Source organism: Muscardinus avellanarius (genome assembly GCF_963383645.1).
Source record: "Muscardinus avellanarius genome assembly, chromosome: 5".
Lineage (NCBI taxonomy): Eukaryota > Metazoa > Chordata > Mammalia > Rodentia > Gliridae > Muscardinus > Muscardinus avellanarius.
In genome coordinates, this window is record NC_137790.1 from 140,630,773 (window position 1) to 140,651,269 (window position 20,497).

The 20,497-nt window shown below is 60.7% G+C and overlaps 2 protein-coding genes across 4 annotated transcripts; one reads left to right on the top strand and one right to left on the bottom strand.

Moving 5' to 3' along the window:
* Positions 1–532: 532 nt before the first annotated feature.
* On the bottom strand, positions 533–7,887 carry HEMK1 (HemK methyltransferase 1, mitochondrial release factors N(5)-glutamine; the record flags this gene model as incomplete). 2 transcript variants are annotated; one of them, XM_080695971.1, is made up of 10 exons in its annotated part: positions 533–569; positions 696–806; positions 927–1,022; positions 1,740–1,848; positions 2,632–2,681; positions 2,906–2,970; positions 3,225–3,359; positions 6,979–7,072; positions 7,361–7,452; positions 7,657–7,887. In XM_080695971.1, 10 exons carry the CDS (start codon positions 7,885–7,887, stop codon positions 533–535), a joined length of 1,020 nt encoding a protein of 339 aa, XP_080552097.1. The 2 variants fall into 2 exon arrangements, with proteins under 2 accessions (XP_080552097.1, XP_080552096.1); XM_080695970.1 differs by having other exon boundaries at positions 696–809.
* A 5,038-nt stretch (positions 7,888–12,925) lies between these two features.
* LOC308263102 (uncharacterized protein C3orf18) lies at positions 12,926–20,141 on the top strand (the record flags this gene model as incomplete). 2 transcript variants are annotated; one of them, XM_080695974.1, is made up of 4 exons in its annotated part: positions 12,926–13,159; positions 18,205–18,230; positions 18,560–18,689; positions 20,061–20,141. In XM_080695974.1, the coding sequence occupies 4 exons, from the start codon at positions 12,926–12,928 to the stop codon at positions 20,139–20,141; spliced, it is 471 nt and encodes a 156-aa protein (XP_080552100.1). The 2 variants fall into 2 exon arrangements, with proteins under 2 accessions (XP_080552100.1, XP_080552101.1); XM_080695975.1 differs by having other exon boundaries at positions 12,926–13,099.
* Between the last annotated feature and the right edge of the window lie 356 nt (positions 20,142–20,497).

The following is a 20,497-nucleotide window of genomic DNA, read 5'->3' on the forward strand; positions in this document are numbered from 1 at the left end:
CAGTGGAGAAGCGGGTGCACCAGGACAGCGGAGGCCGCCGGCGACCTGAGGAGCCAGCTCCTCGGCGTCGCCCCTGTGGCGGCCAAGGCCGAGCGCATGGCCTGCGCCTTCCTCACGCTGTGCCCCGTCCCCACTTCGCTGGGGCCAGAGGATGCACTCACCCCGGCAAGGGGTCAGGGACCCATAGTCACGATAACAAACACTGGGTCGCCATTGGTCAGTCTCTCCATACTTTACTGGCCATGTGTCTGGGATCTCCACAGCAATCCCACCAACGGGAACACGAGGCAACCTGTCCCCGGCCACAGGGCCGCGATGCAGCTAGCCTGGGAAGCGCTCTGTCCACACTGCAAGCACCCTGCCCCTGATGCTGGAGGCCACCTCGCCTGTGTCTAGAAGCAGAGCGCTGAGAGGACCAGCGAGCCACGGGCCAGGCACCAAGCACCTGGGCTTCTGTGAAGCGCCGTCCAGTTCCCTCTGAGCAGCATTCCAGGGAGAAGGGTGGGCCAGGACTCCGGTCAGGGCAGCCACACTATGGCCCAGACCTCTGGATGTGCAGGAACCGGAGCCTGGGGACACGGGGACAGGGTGGCGGTTCCCACACGGGCTCTGGGGAGCGCACAGGAGGTCCAGCCGGTGAGTGCAAGGACCCGCAGAAGCGTGGCTGTGGGAACCAGGGATGGGTTGGGCCTTACCTCCCACAGAAGTCCCTGCGCACAGCCACCAGGCTGAGGTGCAGGTCGGGCCGGCTCTGAAGCCAGCTGCCGACCAGCTCGGGGTGCCTCGGGTCCACCTCCAAGAAGATGCTCCTACAGGAGGGGAAACATGGCTGGAAAGGTCTGCGCTGCCGGACTGGGGCAGGCTGCTTGCTGGGGCATGCCCAGTGTGCACCAGGTGCAGACCCATGAGACCAGATCTGTCCCTACCCAGAATCCTTCAGGAGCCAGGGTGCCAGGGTCAGGATGCGGGTGATGACGTCCATGCCCTGCTCCCCACCATCCAAGGCTGCGGGGTCTTCATAGCTAATTGGGAGACAATGGGAGGTGAGAGCCTGTGTGGGGTGGTGTCTGGGCAGCGTGGGGAGCTGGCCGGGGCCTCCACAAAGTGGGGCTGGGTGCGAGCCAGGGGAAGTGGTCCCCAGTGGACGGCAGCTCTGACTTCCCCGCCTCCTGCAGGCTGTGCCCACGCCAAGCAGTGCCGGCCAGGCTTGCTGGAGCCCCTGTCCAGCTTGTGCTTGTGGGCACTACAGACTGAACTTAGGGGCATTCGACCTCTGATCTACACCCCAGCCCTATTTTATTTTTTATTTTGAAACAGGGTCCCACTAAGTTGCTGATGGTGACCTTGAGCCTGCAATCCTCCTATCTTAGCCTCCCAAGTACTGAGATTACAGGCATGCACCACCACATCCAGCTTGTGTCCAATGTTTAAAGCTGTCACTGAGTCCTCCCCATGGCCCTAAAAAGCACGACCTCTCCTGCTTCAGAGGCAGGAAACTGGGAGAGGTTTAGGCGCCCAGAGGAGTCTTGTTTTCTTTGCAGTACTGGGGATTGAACCCGGAGCCTTGAAATGCCAGGCGAGCGCTCGGCCTCCAAGCCACACCCAAGAGTCATAGTGGGAAGGCGGAAGCTGCAGGCAGGCGGCTGTGGGCTCCCACGGGCTCCTCTCAACCCTCTTCATCCCGACAGGCAGTGGCCCACTGGGCTTTCCCAAACCTGCCCCTGCCGCCTGCCCAGCACCTGCGGATCTCTGGGGCCAGCTGCTCCATGTCCTGGTGGAAGACGTAGGGAGGGTTGCTGACGACCAGGTCCACAGGGCCCCAGGAAAGAAGGTGCGTCCAGCTACCCCCTGTGGTCATGGAAGAGGAAGAGGACGCACAGCATGAACGGACCCTGGCAGTTCCACCCAGTACCTCGCCCCTCTTCCCAAGCCACCACTTGGGCCTGTGTCTAGACCCACAGGCCGTGCCCCAGAGCACACACTGACACACAGCCTGCACCCGGGGCCCTTCTCTCCCTCCTTCCTGTCAAAACCTGCTCCTAAAGCAAAATTTATCTAAAAAGCCCCCTCCAGGAGGCCTCTCGGATTGCCTGGCACAGCGGCCTCTCACCCCACAGCCCCAGGCTTCTGTCACTGCCTTTCAGCCGGTGTGGCCTGGGAGCGTGGGGGTAGGCCTGGCCGGCAGCAATCCCTGAGAACTTGGCTCTGTACCACGTACCCCACCAGGGGGGACACACTCTACAGAGGGGCACGGGAGGCTGGGGACCCCAGGGTGACAGGCTTGAACAGGGGCGCGGTGAGCGGAGGCCGCGCCACAGCACTGGGCCGGGCGGGCACTCACAGATTCTGATCCTAAAGGCTTTTTCTCAGCTCTCATCAATACACAAGCCCAGGCTCGACTCCTGAGTTATCGGGGAGTAAGAAGGCACTGTGGCCGGTGGCCCCTTGCAAGTCAGGTCAACCACAGAGACAGCAGCAACAGAGGAGTGATCTGACACGCACGCATGCGTGTGTGGGGGTGTACATGCGCCCATGTGTGACTGCTAGCAACCCTCCCGTTTTCTCTCCACCCACATCGTCCAGGCGGCAGCACCTGCATCCAGGACCTCCATCGCAAGGCAGAGGACGTACCCAAGGTCACATCGAGGGGCAGGACCCGAATCCTGTCCTGCAACCGAAGCCTGGGGAGACAGGAGGGTGAGCCTGGGGCGCGGCCCTTCTTGGGCTACAAGAGCCAGATCCCTTCTCGGACTACAGAGTGCCCAGCACCCGCCATCCGTTCTCAGCTACGGCACCAGCGCCTGCCACCCCTGCTGCATCTATCCTTGGGAGGAGAACCGACATCGGCGGGGTTGAGGCCACGGGGTCCAAGGCCCCCATGCTGACCCGGCGCTGGCCTGCCTACCTCCGAGCATTCTCACAGGTCAGGCTGACAGCAGCGTCCCCCTTGTCCACGGCAATGACCTGGCTCTGCAGAGAACACACAGCAGGAAAGCGGAGGCAGAGTTCCGGGAGAGCCGGGGAAGGACCCCCAGCCCACCGGAGGAGGAAAGTGCCCCAGCTCTGTCCCCTCTGGCCGGGCCTGGCACGCGGGTGGGCAGCCCTAGCTTGCTTGTCTGGTCACTCCGGCTCAGGTGCCTCTAGCCGACGGCTGGGGAAAGGGCCAGGGGTGGGGGACAGGGAGTGGAGGAGGCCGCCAGGGCAGGGGAGGCAGAGAGGCTCACCTCAGGGAGCTGGCTCAGCAGGCTGAGGGACACGGCCCCGGATCCACAGCCCACATCCAGAACGAGGGGCCCGCCCCGGGCCTGCACTGCACAGGGCCTCCGGGCCACCTCCTCCAGGACCCACTCAACCAGTTCCTGGGAGACAGAGGGCCTGGGTCAGAGTTGGTGTTGGTCTGGCCTGGGCGTCCTGGCAAGGTGGTGCCAGCACTTGGCCTTGTGTGAGGGTAGAGGGGCTGGCCAGGCCGGTTGCCCTCTCTTCAGGCCTCAACTGCCCCATCTGTAAAATTCAGCACAGCTGCACATAACTCTCCACGCGGGCATGGGTTAAGGATTAAACAGCCTTGTTCATGAAGCACAGACGCCACACCTGGTACATAGAAAGTGCACACTAATACCCCGCCCAGCCCAACGGCTCTCCAGACTGCTTCCTGCTCCTGGCCACGCCTGGGCTCCGCCCTGCTCTGGAACTTTCCCTGTATGAATCTGTTAAGATTTCACCACTGGTTTCTGAGGAAACTGAGGCCCAAGGGTCAAGGCCCCACCTAGAGCCTGGCCTGCAGCTCACTGCGGTCAAGAGGTGGAGTTGGGGTGGAGCTCCGTGCTTGAGGCCCTGGGTCTAATCAGCAGCTCCAAGAAAAAGAAAAGCTCAGGGGCTGCTGTGCCCCCGGCCTCTTCAGAGAGGGAGTCCCAGAGGCCTAGGCCGCAGGGGCGGGGGGAATCCCCTCTGCGGGCCAGGGTCGTATCCCTGCCGCTGTCCACATGGGAAGGCCTGGCGCACCCACGGCAGGGCAGAGGGACCTGGGGGTGGAAGGCAGCCGGGCTGCAGAGCGCCCATCTTGGCAGCGGGAGTCTCAGACCCTCACCCTCTGCTGCCCGTGGGAACCGTTATAGAAGCGACTCTGAGAGGGGCAAGGGTGGAAGGCCACTGCTGTCCAGCGGCTGGGACGTGTCCACCTGCAGTGGACTGGAGCGCCCTCACTGGGGAGTGGGCAGAGGGCCACCCAAGGCTCAGGAGGCTGGGGGCTGGGTAAGGGGGCTGGGGCGTGGGCACCTCTCTCACCTGGAAAGCAGCCTGCCTTCTCCAGTGAGCCCTCCTCGGCCCCAGCCAGGTTCTCCCAGCAGAGCTTGCCCAGGTCTGGGCTCCGGACGGGTTTGCCTCTCCCACCATATGGAGGGAGCGCGTGCCCTGCAGAGGGCTCTGGGCTACTTTCCAAGCTCTCTGTGGCCCTGGGCAGCCGCCATCTGGGTGTCACATCCCGAGGCCCTCCTCAAGCCCCACTGCCCCAGCCAGGCTCAGTGAAGCAGAGGGCTCTGGGCCACCCAGGCCCTAGAGTTGGTGGTGCTGAGTCCCATAAGGGGCTCATCCTTCCTCTGACCTCAGTAGTAAAATGCACCCACTTCAAAGGCAGTGAGTGGAAGGCTGAGGAGGTGGCCGGTGGGCGCAGCCTCCCCACCCCAAGCCCAACTCCCACAGAAGGGGCTTCCTCTCGCTCGCTCCTGCTGACCTGTGTTGGCCTGACTGGAGAGCACCGGGCATTTCTAGTAAGCATGGGGTGTGTGGTCTGCAGCTGACACCAAGAGCCTGCGGTGCAGCCAGGAGCCAGAGGTTGGCAGGACGATGGAGATCTGTCAGGGCCAGGGCCTCTCGGCTTGCTGGCCACAGGCAGCCCACTCTGGCTGGAGATGAGCCTCAGCCAGCTGCACTGGCCAGCCACCCGGTGCTGTGAATGGCCACGTGGGTGAGCGTGAGGCAGGGACTGGGCCTCAGCACCAGCGGGCTCTTCTCTGCCGTCCAGCACCGCCCATGGGAGCTCATCTTGGTTATAGGACCGTCTGGGAAGCACAGAGAGACCAACTCTCCCAACGAGTTCTAGAAACTTCCTCCTCCCCTGCAGTGAGGAGCCTCCCTCAGCCTGAAGCTGGTGGCCCTTTGGGGGAGGCTGAAAGCCACGCCAGTCCCAGGCCCAGGGCTCCTCCTGGGTGGACTTTGCAGGAAGGGGCAGGGCAGGCAGTGCAGCGTGGACTCACCCCTCAAGGGTTGGCCCCTGGGTGCAGCAGGACCAGTAGCACATGAGGGTGGGCAGCCCCAGGCCGGAGGCACTGCCTCCCACACCTCGCCCAGCCCCCACCGGGCGAGGCCCAGGCTCCGGCTGTATAGCGGCCATGTGGGAAGGCCGGCTACCTCTGCCCCAGGGAAGGCCCAGCCAACAGGCCACAGCCACTTGCCACGCTGTACTTCTGACGTCTGCACCCATCAGAAACTGCCTGAGACGGCTGGAGGACACAGAGGCCGTGACGGCCCGCGCCTGCACCCTCCCAGCCCTGCCGCAGCCCACGTCCTCTGGAGTTCTTGGTAATGCACCCCCGCCCCAGTGCGGCTCTGGGCTGGGCGAACCTGGGGAGTTCTCAGAAATGCCTGTACAGTGAGGTGAGGCCCGGCCTCCCGACCGCAGCGCCCCCTCCCTCCCCACCTCTCACGCAAGGCTCCGTTCCACTCCCACTCCAGACCCGAAAGGCATGGGAGCCACCCTCCCATCCCGACCCTCAGCAGCCTAACCCTAACCCACGTGGGGGAGCCACAGGGTCTTCACCCCAAAACCTGCAGCCGGCAGGCCACAGCCTGCTCTGGGGCTCTGCACCCCACCCAGGTCACCCAGTCCTGGACAGACCAGCCCCACAAGAGGGTCAAGAAGTCCAAGTGCTCCCCCACGCTCCCCTGTGACGCCATCAAAGCCTCAGTTCCCTGCCGCCTGTCCTGACACTGGGCAGTGATGACCCAGTCTCCAAGCACGTGACGGGGAGGGGGACGCAGGGTTTCGTGGCTGGGACAGAGGCTGGGAGCATAAGGGGATCCTATCTAGGGCAAGTGGATGGGCCTGGCCTCTCCCAGGAATGTTTGTGTGACTGGGTATCTTCCTAGAAACAATCCTTCTTGGAACTCGGGACCCACCAGCCCCCACCCAGCCCACTCTGGGTCTGCTCTCTCTGGCTCCCCAGCTCTGTCATCCACAAAGGAAGGGGAAGTCCAAGAAGGACCAAAGAAATCATCTCTCCTCAGATCGGGGTGCCTCACCAAGGGACAGCATGCTCGGGGCACATCCCCAGCCCCAGGTCTAGTAATCCGCCAGACCAACACAAGCCATTACCTGACCAGAGAGTGGCCTGAAGAGGGCCACCACATCACAGCGTCCTGGGTCTGAAGGCCCAGCCCTCATCACCTGGCCCGGAGCAGGCAGGGGCCCGGTCCTAACAGGCCTCCAGGCGCCCACCCAGAGCCCTGTCCAGCCCCCCAGGCTCCTCGGAAGTAGCTGGGAAGCAGTGTCTCCTGTGGGTTGGGTAGGCCACGGGCCCACAGGGCGGCTTCTAGGGAGATGGTGAGAACACGGCACTGGACAGCACTGAACGCTTGGGGCACTGGGGCCACTGCCAGCCCTGGAGCTGGGGCAGGGGCTCAGGACACAAGGACGGTCAAGGGGCCAACAGGAGTCCTATCTCTTCTTGGTCCAGCCAACCCAGCCAGCAAAGGGACCCAAGTTTGGACAGGCACTGGCCCTGGACGGCAAGCACGGAGCCCAGCGCCCCCTGGAGGAAGGCAGGGGGGATGCCAGTCCTCTGAGCCTTCCCCTCACCCCCAGCCAGTGGGGTCCAGGCAGGCAGGAGCCCGAGCGCCCCCTGGAGGAAGGCGGGGGCAATGCCGGTCCTCTGAGCCTGCCCTCCCCTCACCCGCAGCCAGTGGGGTCCTGGGGGCACTTACCTCTGTTTCTGGCCGAGGAATGAACACTGGGGGTGCCATCTTCAGACAGAGGCCCTGAAAGTCCCACTCTCCAAGAATGTACTGCACAGGCATCCTGCAGAGGAGCAGTCAGGCAGCGATCAGTGCCGGGGTCAAGAGCAGTAGGGCCATGCCTGGATCAAGGGGCACTACTTGTGCCCAAGCTGTCCGGCGAGGCCATGTCCCCAGTGCCCTAGGACACCCAGCCTCGGCCTGCTCTCCCTCCCTCCCTTCCCTCTTACCATCCCCTCACCCTACACCTCCCTAGTCCTTGGACACTTTCCTCCCCTGACCATGAACTTGGTGGGGCGGGGGAGGCCCTACTGTCCACGCCGAGCGCTCAGACTGGACCCTTGGTGTTCACCTCTGCAACCGGCGGCTACACAGCTCCTGGACGCTCTGTAGTTGCTGAGGGGTCAGGGGCTGGGTCCTAAGTCCTGGCCTCAGGGTCTGAAACTGTGCCAACAGAGAATGTGAGTGGCTGGCTCCCCGGGTCTAGGCCCCAAGCCCAGTTATGTGGGCAAAGCCCGTGGGCCCCAACAGGCTGCCTTAGTTATCCCCGAGCCCTAGTGCCTGGCACGCAGTGTAAGAGTTTGTTGTGTCTGCCCCAGGGTCTTCCTCCCTCCCGCCCTCTGCCCTCCTAATAACACAGAACTTAACTGTTTTGGCTCCGAGGACATGGGCCACGATGTATTCACTGGATTCCCGGGCCTCTGGGATGCCTCTCTTCTTAAAAACCTCTGTCCAGTGGCTGGCCAGCCCTGTGGGACTCAAGGGCCCAGCCAGAGGTGGATGGGCTCGCCATGAGCTGAAGGCCCAGCTGCAGGTGCCTCCCCTTCTCGCCCCATACCCAGACAGAAGGGTGCGCAGCATCCGGCTCCAAAGCGCCATGTCTTGGGAAGGGTCCCCCAATGCTCCCAGGTCCCCAAGTCCCCCTTGTAATGTCGCTGTTGACGGAGGTACTGGGAGTGGCTCCAGGCCCCAGCTGGGTAGACGAGGAGGTCACTGGCTCCGGCTCCCTGAAATGGTTTTGTTCTCAGACAGGATTACCACCCCAGGTGGGAGAGGGGAGAACCAGAAGCTGCCTGCAAAAGGGCATGCTTACTGACACCTCCTTCACTCCATTTTGACCCTTCCCACCTACTTGATTCTTCTTGTCTTGGCTATTTATATTTTCTTCACATTTTTGGCTGAAGTGGGCTGAACCTATAGCTCAGTCCCTGCTAATAAAGGCTTGTGGTGGGTCAAGGTATGGGTTTGAGAATGGGGCAGACCTGTAACTGATCGGTGTATGACTTCACAATAATGACTTCATTATTTCTGATTTTCAGTTTCCTCATCCACAAAGTAGGGGGCCTAACACCAACCCCGTGGGAGCGGAGCACTGGTCGGTAGATGTCGACTGGGAGCCAGCTCACTACAGAGGGAGGACTTGATACTACAAGCTTTAACTAATGTCACAGGTAGCAGGAAATGCCTGCCTTGGAAGCTTTACTTGTGACATTTTGCAGGTTCTGTCATTATTTCGGTGCTGAAACTTTCCCTCTAATTTAAAGTATAATCAACGTCATTGTAAATTTCCTGGCCCTAGAAAATTAAAAACTGATATATTTAAATTGTCACACCCAGGCGTGGTGGCGCGCACTTGTAATCCCAGTACTTGGGAGGCTGAGACGGGAGGATCGCACAAGTTCAAAGCCAGCCTCAGCTACTTAGTGAGGCTCTCAGCAACTCTCTGAAATCCTGTTTCCAAATAAAATATAAAATAGGTCTGGGAGTGTAGCCCAGGGGTAGAAAGCCCCTGGATTCCATCTCCATTGCCACATAAATAAATAAATAAATAAATAGTCACAATTTTAACTGAAGGTTCAAAATCAGTGATGGCTTTCCGTTCAGAATAGGCTTCAAATCCGCATTTACCGAGCACGTTCTCATGGCCACATCCACAAACGGGGCTCCAGGAGGAGGACTTGCCCACAGTCACCCCGCTAGGAACTGTTCCAGGCAGGGCACGAATTAGGGTCTGCAGGGCTCCGGGGGCTCTGTCCACCTGCGCGCTGCCGCCGGAGGAACCCAAGCGAAGCCGGGGCCGGCCACCTCCCCAGCTCCGCACTGCCAAAGCGGCCATTCATCGACCCAGGCGAGGCCGCCGCCTCCCAGCCGTCTTCCCATCGGTAGTGAGGATGGGCCTGGCCCACCCAGCTCTCAAGGGTGCTGCAGTCCCGGGGCGCCCACCCCGAACCCCACATCTAGTGTACTCCTGCCAGAGGGGTCGCCCCACTCACCCACCCACCCACCTGCCGGGGAAGCGGCCGGGACGGCTTCCGGACGTGTGCGCCTGCGGCGCGCTCCCCCCGACGCCCGCTTCCGGTTGGCGCACTTGAGAAAGGGCTCGGGCGGACCCGGTTACCGAGCTCCAGGGTTCCTAGCGTCTCTGGGTTCCTTCTGACGGTCCGGGGATGTTTTGGGGCGCTGCCTAGGAGCCCAGACCCGCGGTCTTCCTTAACGTCCAGGCAGGAAGGTGGCTCCAGCCCGCGGCGATGGCCTGGGGCAGGGGCTTAAGGACCCGGCGCGCCCGCGGTGCTCCTTAGCGGGCCAGAACGGGGGCGTGTCCCCAGCACGCCAGGATTCGGGGCGGAGCCTGAGGTCTGGGGGCGTGGCCCAGCAGCTCTTGGCCGGAGCCTGGCTTGGGACGCGATGGGGGCGGGGGTCCCAATTTGGGGTACTCTTAGTGTTTCAGACCTGGCTGAAGGCGGAGACAAAGTGGGGGACTGGGCGTCGGCCGGACTCCAGGGCCGCTCTGGACCTCCTCGCCTCACTCGGGCTGGAGAACCGGGTGATAACCCGGCTCGTTGGCAACTCCTAGCGAGGCTGGGTCCAGGTGTCCAGACCTCTCCGAACCGCAACTGCTCTTTCTACGAAATTCACGGCCAAGCTTGACTTCTTGACACCCCCTCCCAGAGTCTTAACTGTTAACTGGATCACTGCCAACGAAACTGGCATTAAATAGCGGCTGCTTTTGTGCCTGGCTACCGCCTGCCCCGTGGGCTCTGTGGAAGCTGGGTATTAAAGGATGCCTGAGGGCTTCTTCCTTGACGTGACCTGCTGCGGGTGGAAACGATGGTGAGGGCTAGAGGTAGCCTTGCCCGGGCCGGTGCCCAACAGTAAAACCACCGGATAATAGTTCCATCTCGCTCGCAGCTTCTCTGGACTGAAACCCCCCGTTTCTCGCTCCGGGCTGGAGCCATTTACCAAGACCCGCACACCAGAGCAGCCTGAGTAGAAGCCGAGAGACACGGGGAGGCGAAGCAGCTTGCTCGAGGGCACAGAGTCGGCAGAAGGCGGACCCAGGGTTCTTCTAAGCCCCGAAGGACTCCCAGCCCAGTGCGCTCCCCAAGCCTCCCCTGGACGTCTGCATTTTGAGGCCACGCGTTTATCCCGGTGGAGGTGGAGCTGGCAAAACCCGGGTCCTGGTCCAGGGAAGGCCTGGCCACCCACGGTCCCCTGCCTGACTTCGACGCGGGTCACCAGGGTGTGGGGTGGCCTCAGAACTGGCGACCCGGCTCGCTGCTCCGGGCTTTCGGTCCCCTTTGGGGGCGGAGCCGAGCCCGAGCGACAGGCGCACACACCAATCCGGGGCGGGTGCTCGGCCTGCCGGCCAATCGGGACCCGGGGGCGCGGAGAGGGCGGAGCGCCGGAGCTGCGGGATCCCGGGCTGCGCGCGGCCGCACCCGCCGCCGTCCCGGCCCTGTCCCCCGCCCGCTGACAGCCCGCGCGTGCGGGGCGACCTCGGCCGGCCGGCGCCCTCCCCGCCAGCCCGCCGCCGCCGCCGCCCCGAGAGGACTCAGTAAGTGCCGAGGTCGCTGCCTGTAGGCAAGCACGGAAAACCCAGGGGCGTGGAGCGGAGCGCGGACCCGGACCCGAGGACCGAGGCCGCGGCGGACGGCGTGCGGTGCTCCGAGGAGGTGGAGGTCGCGGCCCCTCCCCTCCGACCCCAGCGCAGGCCCGCAAAGTGCTCCGCAGGGGCCCTTCTCCCGTGGGCGGAGGGGTGAGCAGCGCCCAGGGCAAGTTCAGGGTCTGGCCCAAGGTCATGTCCGGGGTCCGCGGCGGAGCCCAGAGGAGAGCCCGGACTGCTCAGCTAGCCTCGCTGGAGGAGGGGCGAGGGGCGAGGCTGCCGGCCGTGGGCTCTGCCCGCCTTGCCCTTTCATTGGGGGCAGCGACGTGTGCACTGCTCGCACCCACCGTGCACCTGCACCAGGGGGCGCAGCTGCACCCCGCCTCCCGGAGCTAGGAGGCCTCCTTCCTTCGGGCTTGCAGCAGAGGGGCTGGGACCCCCCTTCCCACCCCTCCTCAGCCTGGCCCCTGTGGGCTGGGCACGTCCCAGGGGAGGGGAGCCAAGTGGGGGCGCCCTTTCCGCCCCTGACGCTAAGCTCCTGAGCCTAGCAGTGGGCAGCTCCCCTGGGAGGGAAGGGGACAGGCCAGTGACCCCAATGCCTGCAGAGAGGCCCTGCCCCAAGGCCTAGCTAGTCTCCCTCCTGCCTCCTGCTCTCTGCACAGCACACACACACACACACACACACACACACACACACACACACACGCCAGCCCCAGGCACACGGCCCAACCACAGCGGACTGAGTCCAAGGCTCCTGGGCCTCCCACCCTCCCCAGCCGGCAGCCCGGAGGAAAGGCAAAGTGTGTACTGGGTGCTCACTGTGGACAGGGCTGGTGCTGAGCTAAGTCTTTAAGTCTTTTCCAAGGACCTGGTCATCTGACGTTGCAGGAACCCTCTAACATGGTGGGGATGTTCTTAATACCCCACCCTAGACTCTGGGGAACTTGGGCCGGACAGGTGGAGCAGCTTGCCGGGCCATTCAGCGAGCAGCCGGACCCCAGGGGATCCAGAGACAGGCCTGTGTGGCTTCTAGCCAAGTATTTCCCTCCAGAAAAGGAAAAAGTCGTAGGGTTTTTGTTGATTGCTTGTTTGCTTTGGGTTTTATTGTTGTTTTGGTTTGAGGTTTTTTTTTTTTTTTCTTTTTTCTTATTTTTGGTGCTGGGAATTGAACCCAGGAGTGATCTATATCTGAGCTACATCCCCAGGGCTATTTTTTTTTTTCTTGTGGTACTGGGGTTCCTGGAAACCCTTCTACCTCTGGGCTACACTCCCAGACCAATTTTTATACTTTTTTATTTGGAAACAGGGTATCTTAAGCCAGTGCACGCAGCTGGCTTCAAACCTGCGCACTCCTCCTGTCTCTGCCTCCCAAGTGCGGGGATTACAAGCGTGCGCCACCACGCCGGGCTCTCCAGGCCTTTCTTATTTTTTGTTTTGAAATGAGGTCTCGCTAAGTTGCTGCCGCTGGCCCCGACCCTGTGACCTCCTCTTGTCTCCAGTCCTGGGATTATAGTTGCATGGTAGTGGCCCTGGCCTGGCTGAGGTTTCTTTAGCCAAGTAGGAGGAGGGATGGGGGTGAGGAGGTGGGGTGGAGGTGTGGGGGCATAGAGGCAGTCCTTGAGGGGAGGGGCTTTCCATTTGACCCCGCCCCCGCTGCCTTTCCTCTCTTCCAGGCCTGATCTCTATGAGCGTCCTTCCCACCGACAGCAGACAGAGGCGGCTGGGCTTCAATCCCATGTCCCTCCTCCCGCAGGGAGCCGTAGGTGTAGAATCTAGCAGTGTCCCGAGTCCCGTGAGCCCGCCTCGCTGCCCTCCAGCTTTACTTCCCCAGCCCTTGGGAGCCTAGAGGGGCCTCGTCTGTCCTCGGCATCATGTTTGTATCCCTTCCTTCACAGCCCCCCGGGAGGCAGAGGCTCCCCTTATCAAGACGGTGGCCAGACAGGTGGCCCCACGGGCGCTGGAGCCGCAGGCTGGGGCTCTCCTGACGGCGGCGGCCCGGTGGCCTGCCCACAGGCAGCCTCTTCCTCCATCAGCATGGACTCCAGGATCCTGTCTGCTCGGGGCTGGCTCGGCAGCCACCCACCTGCCACTGAGCCTGACCTGGAGCCCGCTACCGACGCGGCCACCTCTGAGACCAGCACGCTCGGCCCAGAAGCCACGAGCTTCAACGACACCAGGATCCCCGACGTGGCGGGCGGCGCAGCCAGCCCGAGCACCATGCTGCTGTCCTTTGGGATCATCACGGTGATCGGCCTGGCTGTGGCCATGGTGAGAGCCGGGGCAGGCTGGGGGGCCGGGAGTCAGTGCTGAGATGGATAGAGAACTGAAGCAGAAGACAGCTGTCCACCAGAGATAACGCGATCCTCCCTCCCCCGAGATTTGTCCTTTGGGGCGTGATACCAGAGAGGAATTTTTTTCTGATTGGAAGAACCAGAAAAGCGTGTGTATCCGTGCGTGCGTGCGTGCGTGTGTTACTGGGGAGTGAACCCAGGGACACTGTACCACTGAGGTGCATCCCCAGCCCTTTTTTATTTTCTGTTTTGAAATCTCACTAAGTTACCGAGACTGGCCTCGAACTTGCAACCCTCCTGTCTCCACCTCCCAAGTCCTGGGATTACAGGTGTGTGCCACCACAGCTGGCAGAACCAGAAAACATTCCCAGGAGTACATGGTGTTTCAAGATGGCTTACGAGGGCCCTGGTGGGCAGGTGGAAGCAGGCAGCGGCTCTGTGAGCAGCGAGCAGGGCGGTGGGGCAGCCAGGCCTGGGCTTCCGGGGCGCAGGGCCAGCTGTGGTTGGATGGCCGAGGCTGCGGAGCGTGGGCGGGGTCGGCAGTGCCCACCCGCTCACTCGATGATTATGCCCTGGGGACCGCCCTGGTCCAGACCTTTGGGACCCAACGCGGGCAGGTGAGACAAGTCCTCCCTGTGGTTCTTTTGAGGGATGAACTAAAAATCAGGTGTGTGTGTGTGTAGTTCTAGGGATTGAATGCAGGGGACATTCTACCACTGAGCTATACCCCCATCTCTTTTTGTTTTTATTTTGCAAGAATGCCTCACTAAGGACCACGCGCTGGTCTCCAGCCTGCTTCGTAGCTGCCCAAGGACTGGGTGACGGGCGCGTGCACTGCGCCCGGCCCCCAGCTTTGGTTTGGTTTGGCTTTGAATCTAGGCTGGTGGTCAGGGACAGCTGGGGAAGCAACATTAGAGCTGAGACCAGGCAGGAGCCCGGCTTCTGGTCGGCCGCCATCAGGACAGAGGGGAGCTGAGGAGAGGGCGAGTGTTCGCACGGGCTCGGAAGGTCACTAAGGGACCCCTGGCGATTGCACAATCCAGGCCAGGGAAGGCGGGCGAGCGCTGAAGTCCCCCCGAGGGCCTTGGGGTGGCGCTCCTGCAGGCTGGGAGCACGTGGCCCTGACACGGGGGATGGTCCCTGGGTGGCCTGGCCGGAGCTGCTGTTAAACCAGGGCCGCCATATGGGCCCCACAGGCTCCGAACCGCTGCCAGGACAACTGCTGGCCAGCACGCCGGGCAGGAGAGAGCACGTGCGGAGGACGCCGGGCACAAGGTCTCCTGGGCAGAGAGGGCAGAGTGCCAGGTCCCCCTCGGCTCCCATGGCTAAGTAGGCAGGGCACCTGACCCCGGGGCGGAGCAGCCTGGAGTCGGCCTCGTTATGCTTGTGACCGATCTTTCTTTCTTTCTTTCTTTCTTTCTTTCTTTCTTTCTTTCTTTCTTTCTTTCTTTCCCTCTCTCTCTCTCTCTCTTTCTTTCTTTCTTCCTCCTCCTCCTCTTCTTTTTTTCCTCCTCCTCCTCCTTCTTCTTCTTCTTCTTCTTCTTCTTCTTCTTCTCCTTCTCCTTCTCCTTCTCCTTCTCCTCCTTCTTCTTTTGTGTATGTATGGGATTGTACACTGGGCTTGAAACCAGGGGCATTCTACCTCTGAGCCATGCCCCCAATGCTTTTAAAACTTTTTTATTTATTGGGAGGCTGAGACAGGAGGATCTCAGTTTGAGAACAGCCTCAGCTACTTAGTGAGGCCCTTTGCAACTCAGTGAGACCCTGTTTCATAATAAAAAATAGGGCTGGGGGTGTAGCTCGGAGGTAGAATGCCCCTGGGTTCCATCTCCAGTGCTGAAAAAAAAAATTTTGTTTTTTAAATTTTGAAACAGGGCCTCCTTAAGTTGCTGGCTTCAAACCTGCACCCCTCCTGTCTCAGCCTCTCAAGTACTGGGATTACAAGCGTGCACCACACGCCTGGCTTGCCTTCCTTTTTCTTGGCAAAAGGTTTTGTGCTAGGAACTTGGTAGAGCTCTGTTTGTTCTGGGGGAAGAGACTGAGGGCTGGGGTGGAGGGGCTTCCCACCAAAGGTGGAGAGGGAGGAGGTTGCGGGAAGGGGGTAGGGACCAGCTCCTGGACGCAGCGGCCCAGAGGTCCTCCCTGAGCACTGCTCCTGCCCATCACAGGCCTGAGCTGGGCCGAGAGGAGCAAGTCTTCAGGGGCGAGTGAAACAGTGCCTGGCTCTGGCAGGAAGAACGAGGCGGGCTTCCTGGTGGCAGGGACAGTAATGGGTGGGAGATTAGGAGGTGGGGCAGAGAGAGCAGTGGTAAAGGTGCAGAGATGGCGTGGAGACCCTGGCCTTGCCTGGAGGTCCTACTGGGTCCAGGCCATGGGGGACAGGGGACTTGGGGCCTCCAGGTGGGGGGTGCGGGGTGGCGGGGCAGGCCCAGAAGGCCTCAGAGCTCCTCTCGCCTGCAGGAGAGCAAGGGGCCCCCGCCCCGATTATGGCCCTCTGGAAGGGACGGGCGGGGAGGAAAAGGGCAGCCCAACTTCATTTTAGGCCTCTGGGGTCCCACAGAGGAGCCCTGGGGCCTTCTGGGCACGCTGGGAACCCACCCACATTCCATCTGTGAGTGGACTGCAGAGGGCAGGAGCCACGAGGGTTTGGGACAGACTGGGGATGTGGCTTCCCCCCAGGCGGACACAGCCATGCTCCTGATGGTTAGAAACTACCAGTTTGAGCAGAACACGGTGGGACACACCTGTAATCTTAGGACAGAGGCCGAGACAGGTTGGAGGACAGCCTTAGCTGGTAAGGAGACTCAGCACCACAGGGAGACTTCCAAATAAAAAATAAACAGGGCTGGGGATGTAACAGAGGTACAGAGCCCCTGGATTTTTTTTTTTTTTTTTTTTTTTTTTTTTTTTTTGGTGGTACTGGGGTTCCTGGAAGCCCTTCTACCTCCAGGCTACACTCCCAGACCTATTTTATACTTTTTTAATTAAAAAAAAAAACAATTTTTTTTGCGGGTCTAGAGATGGAACCCAGAGGCATTCAATCTCTGAGCTACACCCCCTGCCCAATTTTTTATTTTTTATTTTGAAACAGGGTCTCATTGAGTTGCAGAGGGCCTCACTAAGTAGCTGAGGCTGTCCGCGAACCGCGAACTGTGATCCTCCGGTCTCAGCCTCCCGAATGCTGGGATTACAATCCTGCGCCACCACACACTTTTTTTTTTTTTTTTTTTGAAACAGGGTCTCTTAAGCCAGCGCAGCTGACTTTGAACCAGCGCGATCCTCCTGTCTCCACCTCCCAAGCATGGGGATTACAAATGTGTGCCACCACACCTGGCTGCCCCTGGATTCAATTACTAGTATCAAGAAAAGGAAGGAAGGAAGGGAGGGAGGGAGGGAGGGAGGGAGGGAGGGAGGGAGGGAGGGAGGAAGGAAGGAAGGAAGGCAGGCAGGCAGGCAGGCAGGCAGGCAGGCACCGGTTTGGGGAGAGGGCAGAAGCAGGGCCGGCTGGGCTCCTGCCCGGGGTCTCCCCAGCCTCTCCTCAGTGCTTGGTACCAAGGCCTCGTGCTCCATCCTCAAGATGCTGGATATTTCCTCCTCGCCTATCCCTTCACCTCATGTCTGCACAATGGGAGATGGGTCCTAAGCGACTGTCTTGATTTCCTCTAGCGACAGAGTTCCGGGGGGGCTAGCCCGGGGCTCACTCCCACCCTGAGGGCCTCCATCCTCCCCTGGGCCGCCGCCCCAAGCCTGGCCACAGCTTTTCAGCATCTGCACCAGCCTGCGGTTCTTCCTTCTGTGGCACTGGGCGTAGGGCGGGGTTGCTGACATCTTCCCCCATCGCTCCAGAGGCCCATGCAGGCAGAGTGCCTGGCACTGCGCTCAGTACCCACAGAGCCAGGCCTAACCGCGTGGTTTCCTCAGCCTGGGCGCCTGTCAGCATCTAAAAACATCAAAGGGCAGGACTGTGAGGTATGTGTCAGTAGTACAGGGGACCCACGGACGCTCGCTCCTTTTTTTTTTTTTTTTTGGTATTGTGGATTGAACCCAGAGACATTCTACCTCCAAGATACACCCCCAGCCCTTTATTTTATTATCTTGAAATAGGATCTCACAGCAGGTGTGGTGGCACACCCCTGTAATCTCAGTACTTGGAAGGCTGAGACAGGAGTATCTCAGGTTCAAGGACTGCTTCAGCTAGTAGTGAGGCTCTCATCAACCTAGCGAGATCCTGTTTTAAAAAAATTAAATACGGCTGGACGTGGCAGCACACGCTTGTAATCCCAGCATTCGGGAGGCTGAGACCAGAGGATTGAGGTTTGTAGACAGCCTCAGTTATTTAGTGAGGCCCTCTGCAACTTAGCGAGACCTTGTTTCAAAAATAAAGAATAAAAAATAGGGCTGTGGCTGTAGCTCGGAGGTCAAATGCCCCTGAGTTCCATCCCCAAACCCGCAAATAATAAGTAAGTAAGTAAATAAATAAATAAATAAATAGGGCTGGGGAAGCCAGGCGTGGTGGTGCACACTTGTGACCCCAGCATCTGGGAGGCTGAGACAGGAGGATCGCAGTTCACAGACAGCCTCAGCTACTTAGTGAGGCCCTTTGCAACTCAGTGAGACCCTGTTTCAAAATAAAGAATAAAAAATAGAGCTGGAGGTGCAGCTCAGAAGTAGAATACCCCTGGGTTCCATCCCCATCACAGAAAAAAAATAGGGCTGGGGCAAGTATCTTGGAGGTAGAATGCCCCTAGGTTCAATCCCTAGTACCATAAAAAAAAAAAGGAAGGAAGGAAGGAAGGCCGGTTTTACTGCGTCTCCGCGGCTGGCCTCGGACCTGCGATCCTCCTGTCTCGACCTCCCAAGTACTTCACTGGCCGTGGAGCTGTGGTCCTCTGATCTCAGCGTCCCAAGCGCGGGGCTTGCAGGCATGCGCCACTGCGCCGGTGGGCTCTCCGCTGTCCAGGGTCCACACGCGCTACCCTGGGCCTCCTCTATCACCAGCTGACTCTGCCCCTTCCTTTGCAGGTTCTGTACATCAGGAAGAAGAAGAGGTAATTCCCCAGCTACCGCCCGCAGCCCCCGTCCTTGGGCAGCTGGGCTGGCCTCCGGGGTGGACGGTGGGGAGGAGAGGAGTCTCCCTCCAGAGAGCCCTCCCCGGGTCTCGCACACAGGACAGGCAGGCGTGAAGGTTCTGGGTAGCCAGGTGGGACCCCGGAATTGGGGATGGGGAGCAGGGACTGCCTTCCCCCACTGCCTAGCCACCTTCCCTGCTACCCTGGGCGTCGGGGGAACCTCAGGCCCCAGCCATGGCTGCGTGCTGGGGCTCCACGGCTCTGGGGCTGGTGGGGGGCTGCCGCGCCCACACTCTCCCCACCCCCAGGCTGGAGAAGCTGCGCCACCAGCTCATGCCCATGTACAGCTTCGACCCCGCGGAGGAGCAGGACGAACTGGAACAGGAGCTGCTGGAGCATGGGCGCGCCGCCGCCTCCACGCAGGCCGCGCAGGGCAAGGTGGGCACTGACCGGCCTCGGGCGCAGCCACCGCGGCCCATCCTTCCCGTGCCAGGCGCCAGGCCGCAGCCCCGGGCATATGGGTCTTCTTGTCGATGTTGTGCTAGGGATGGAAGCCAGGGGTGTTCTACCTCTGAGCTACACCCTCAGCCCTTTTTTTATTTTTGTGTGTGTGGTACTGGGGATGGCACCCAGGGGCATTCTACCTCCAAGTGACACCCCCAGCCCTATTTTATATTCTTTTTTTTTTTTCCTGGTCTGGGGATGGAACCCAGGGGCATTTGATCTCCGAGCTACACCCCCTGCCCTAATTTTTATTCTTTTATTTATTTTATATATTTTTTGTAGTATTGGGGATGGAACTCAGGGGCTTTCTACCTCCAGGCTACACTCCCAGACCTATTTTATATTTTATTTGGAAACACGGTCTCAGTAAGTTGCCGAGAGCCTCACTCAGTAGCTGAGGCTGGCTTTGAACCTGTGCGATCCTCCTGTCTCAGCCTCCCAAGCACAGGGATTACAAGAGTGTGCCACCACGCCCGGCCTCCTAGCTTTCTTTTCTGCACGTGAAAATCCTACTTCTTGCCCTCTGCACCCTCACGAACTGGCTGGGAGTGCAGGAAAGGACCAACGGGAGAGATTGCTGGGGCAGGGACTCTGGCTTCCTCTGTTCCCTGAGGCCCCTGAGCAGGTGGCTGGGGGGGGGTCAGAGCCCCAAACAGTGGCATGTCCAGGTAGGTTGGTGGATTCCATCCAGAGACCACGGGTCAGTGGAGACCCCAGACATCTCCTGTATCCAAAGGGATGGGTACCTACCTGGTCATCCTGCCACCAGACTGCCCGGCCATTCGCCACCCCCAGTCCTCAAGGGCCAGAGTGTCATGAAGCGGCTGGGCCCACCCGGTCCATCCCAGCTCCTTGGCTCTCCCTGGGCTCGGAAGTCCCCTTGGTATGGCTGCCGGCGCTGTCACCTGGGTCAGGATACAGTGTGTCCTTGCAATGTTCAGAACAATCTGCTGAGAATCTTGGTTCCCCAGCCCCCGGGGCCGACTGGCCATTTGACAGCTGTTTCTGTGTCTGCCCCCATCCTGGGTGTTGGGGAGTAGGGGGCAGAGCAGAGAGGACCCCTGCTGGGAGGAGAAGGGGATTCGTGCATAGAATTACACTCAGCATGGAAGACTGCAGTAAGGGCTGCCAGGATGACGGAGCACCCTGGGCATGGCCGCTGGGGGCGGAGTCTCCTGAGCTGGGTCGCATTTCTAGGCTGAGCCCGCAGGGAAGCCGGTCCAGGCAGATGGCAGAGCCGGCACCAGGAATTGAGGGCAAAAGGGACAGAGCCAGGTCTCTGAGGCCCCTCCTGTCTCCCCGCAGAGCACACTCTCCTCCCAGGGCCCGCTGCAGAGGCCCAACCGGCTGGTGTTCACCGACGTAGCCAATGCCATCCACGCGTGAGCAGCCCCGCCGAGGACAGGCCTGGACCTCTGCCAGAGCCACCACCACAGTGCCACGGTGCCGCCGCTCCTGGACCACCCAACCTGTTCTCAGGACCTGCCCTGCCAGATAGGAGAGGGCCGGGCCGGGCCTGCTGAAGAGAGCCCTGGCCAGGCTAGTCATCTGGCCACTGACCTCTCCTGAGCCGACGGCCGGCATGGAGGGCTTCCCACACAACAGAAAGTCCAAGAGCCAGCATGGCTTCCTGCCCCAGCCACATCCCTCACACCAAGGCCGGCTTCTCTAATGTGGAGAAAATGAGCTGGCCTGGGAAGGGGAGAGGGAGGAGAGACCTGATCTTGTCTTTGTTTTTTTCA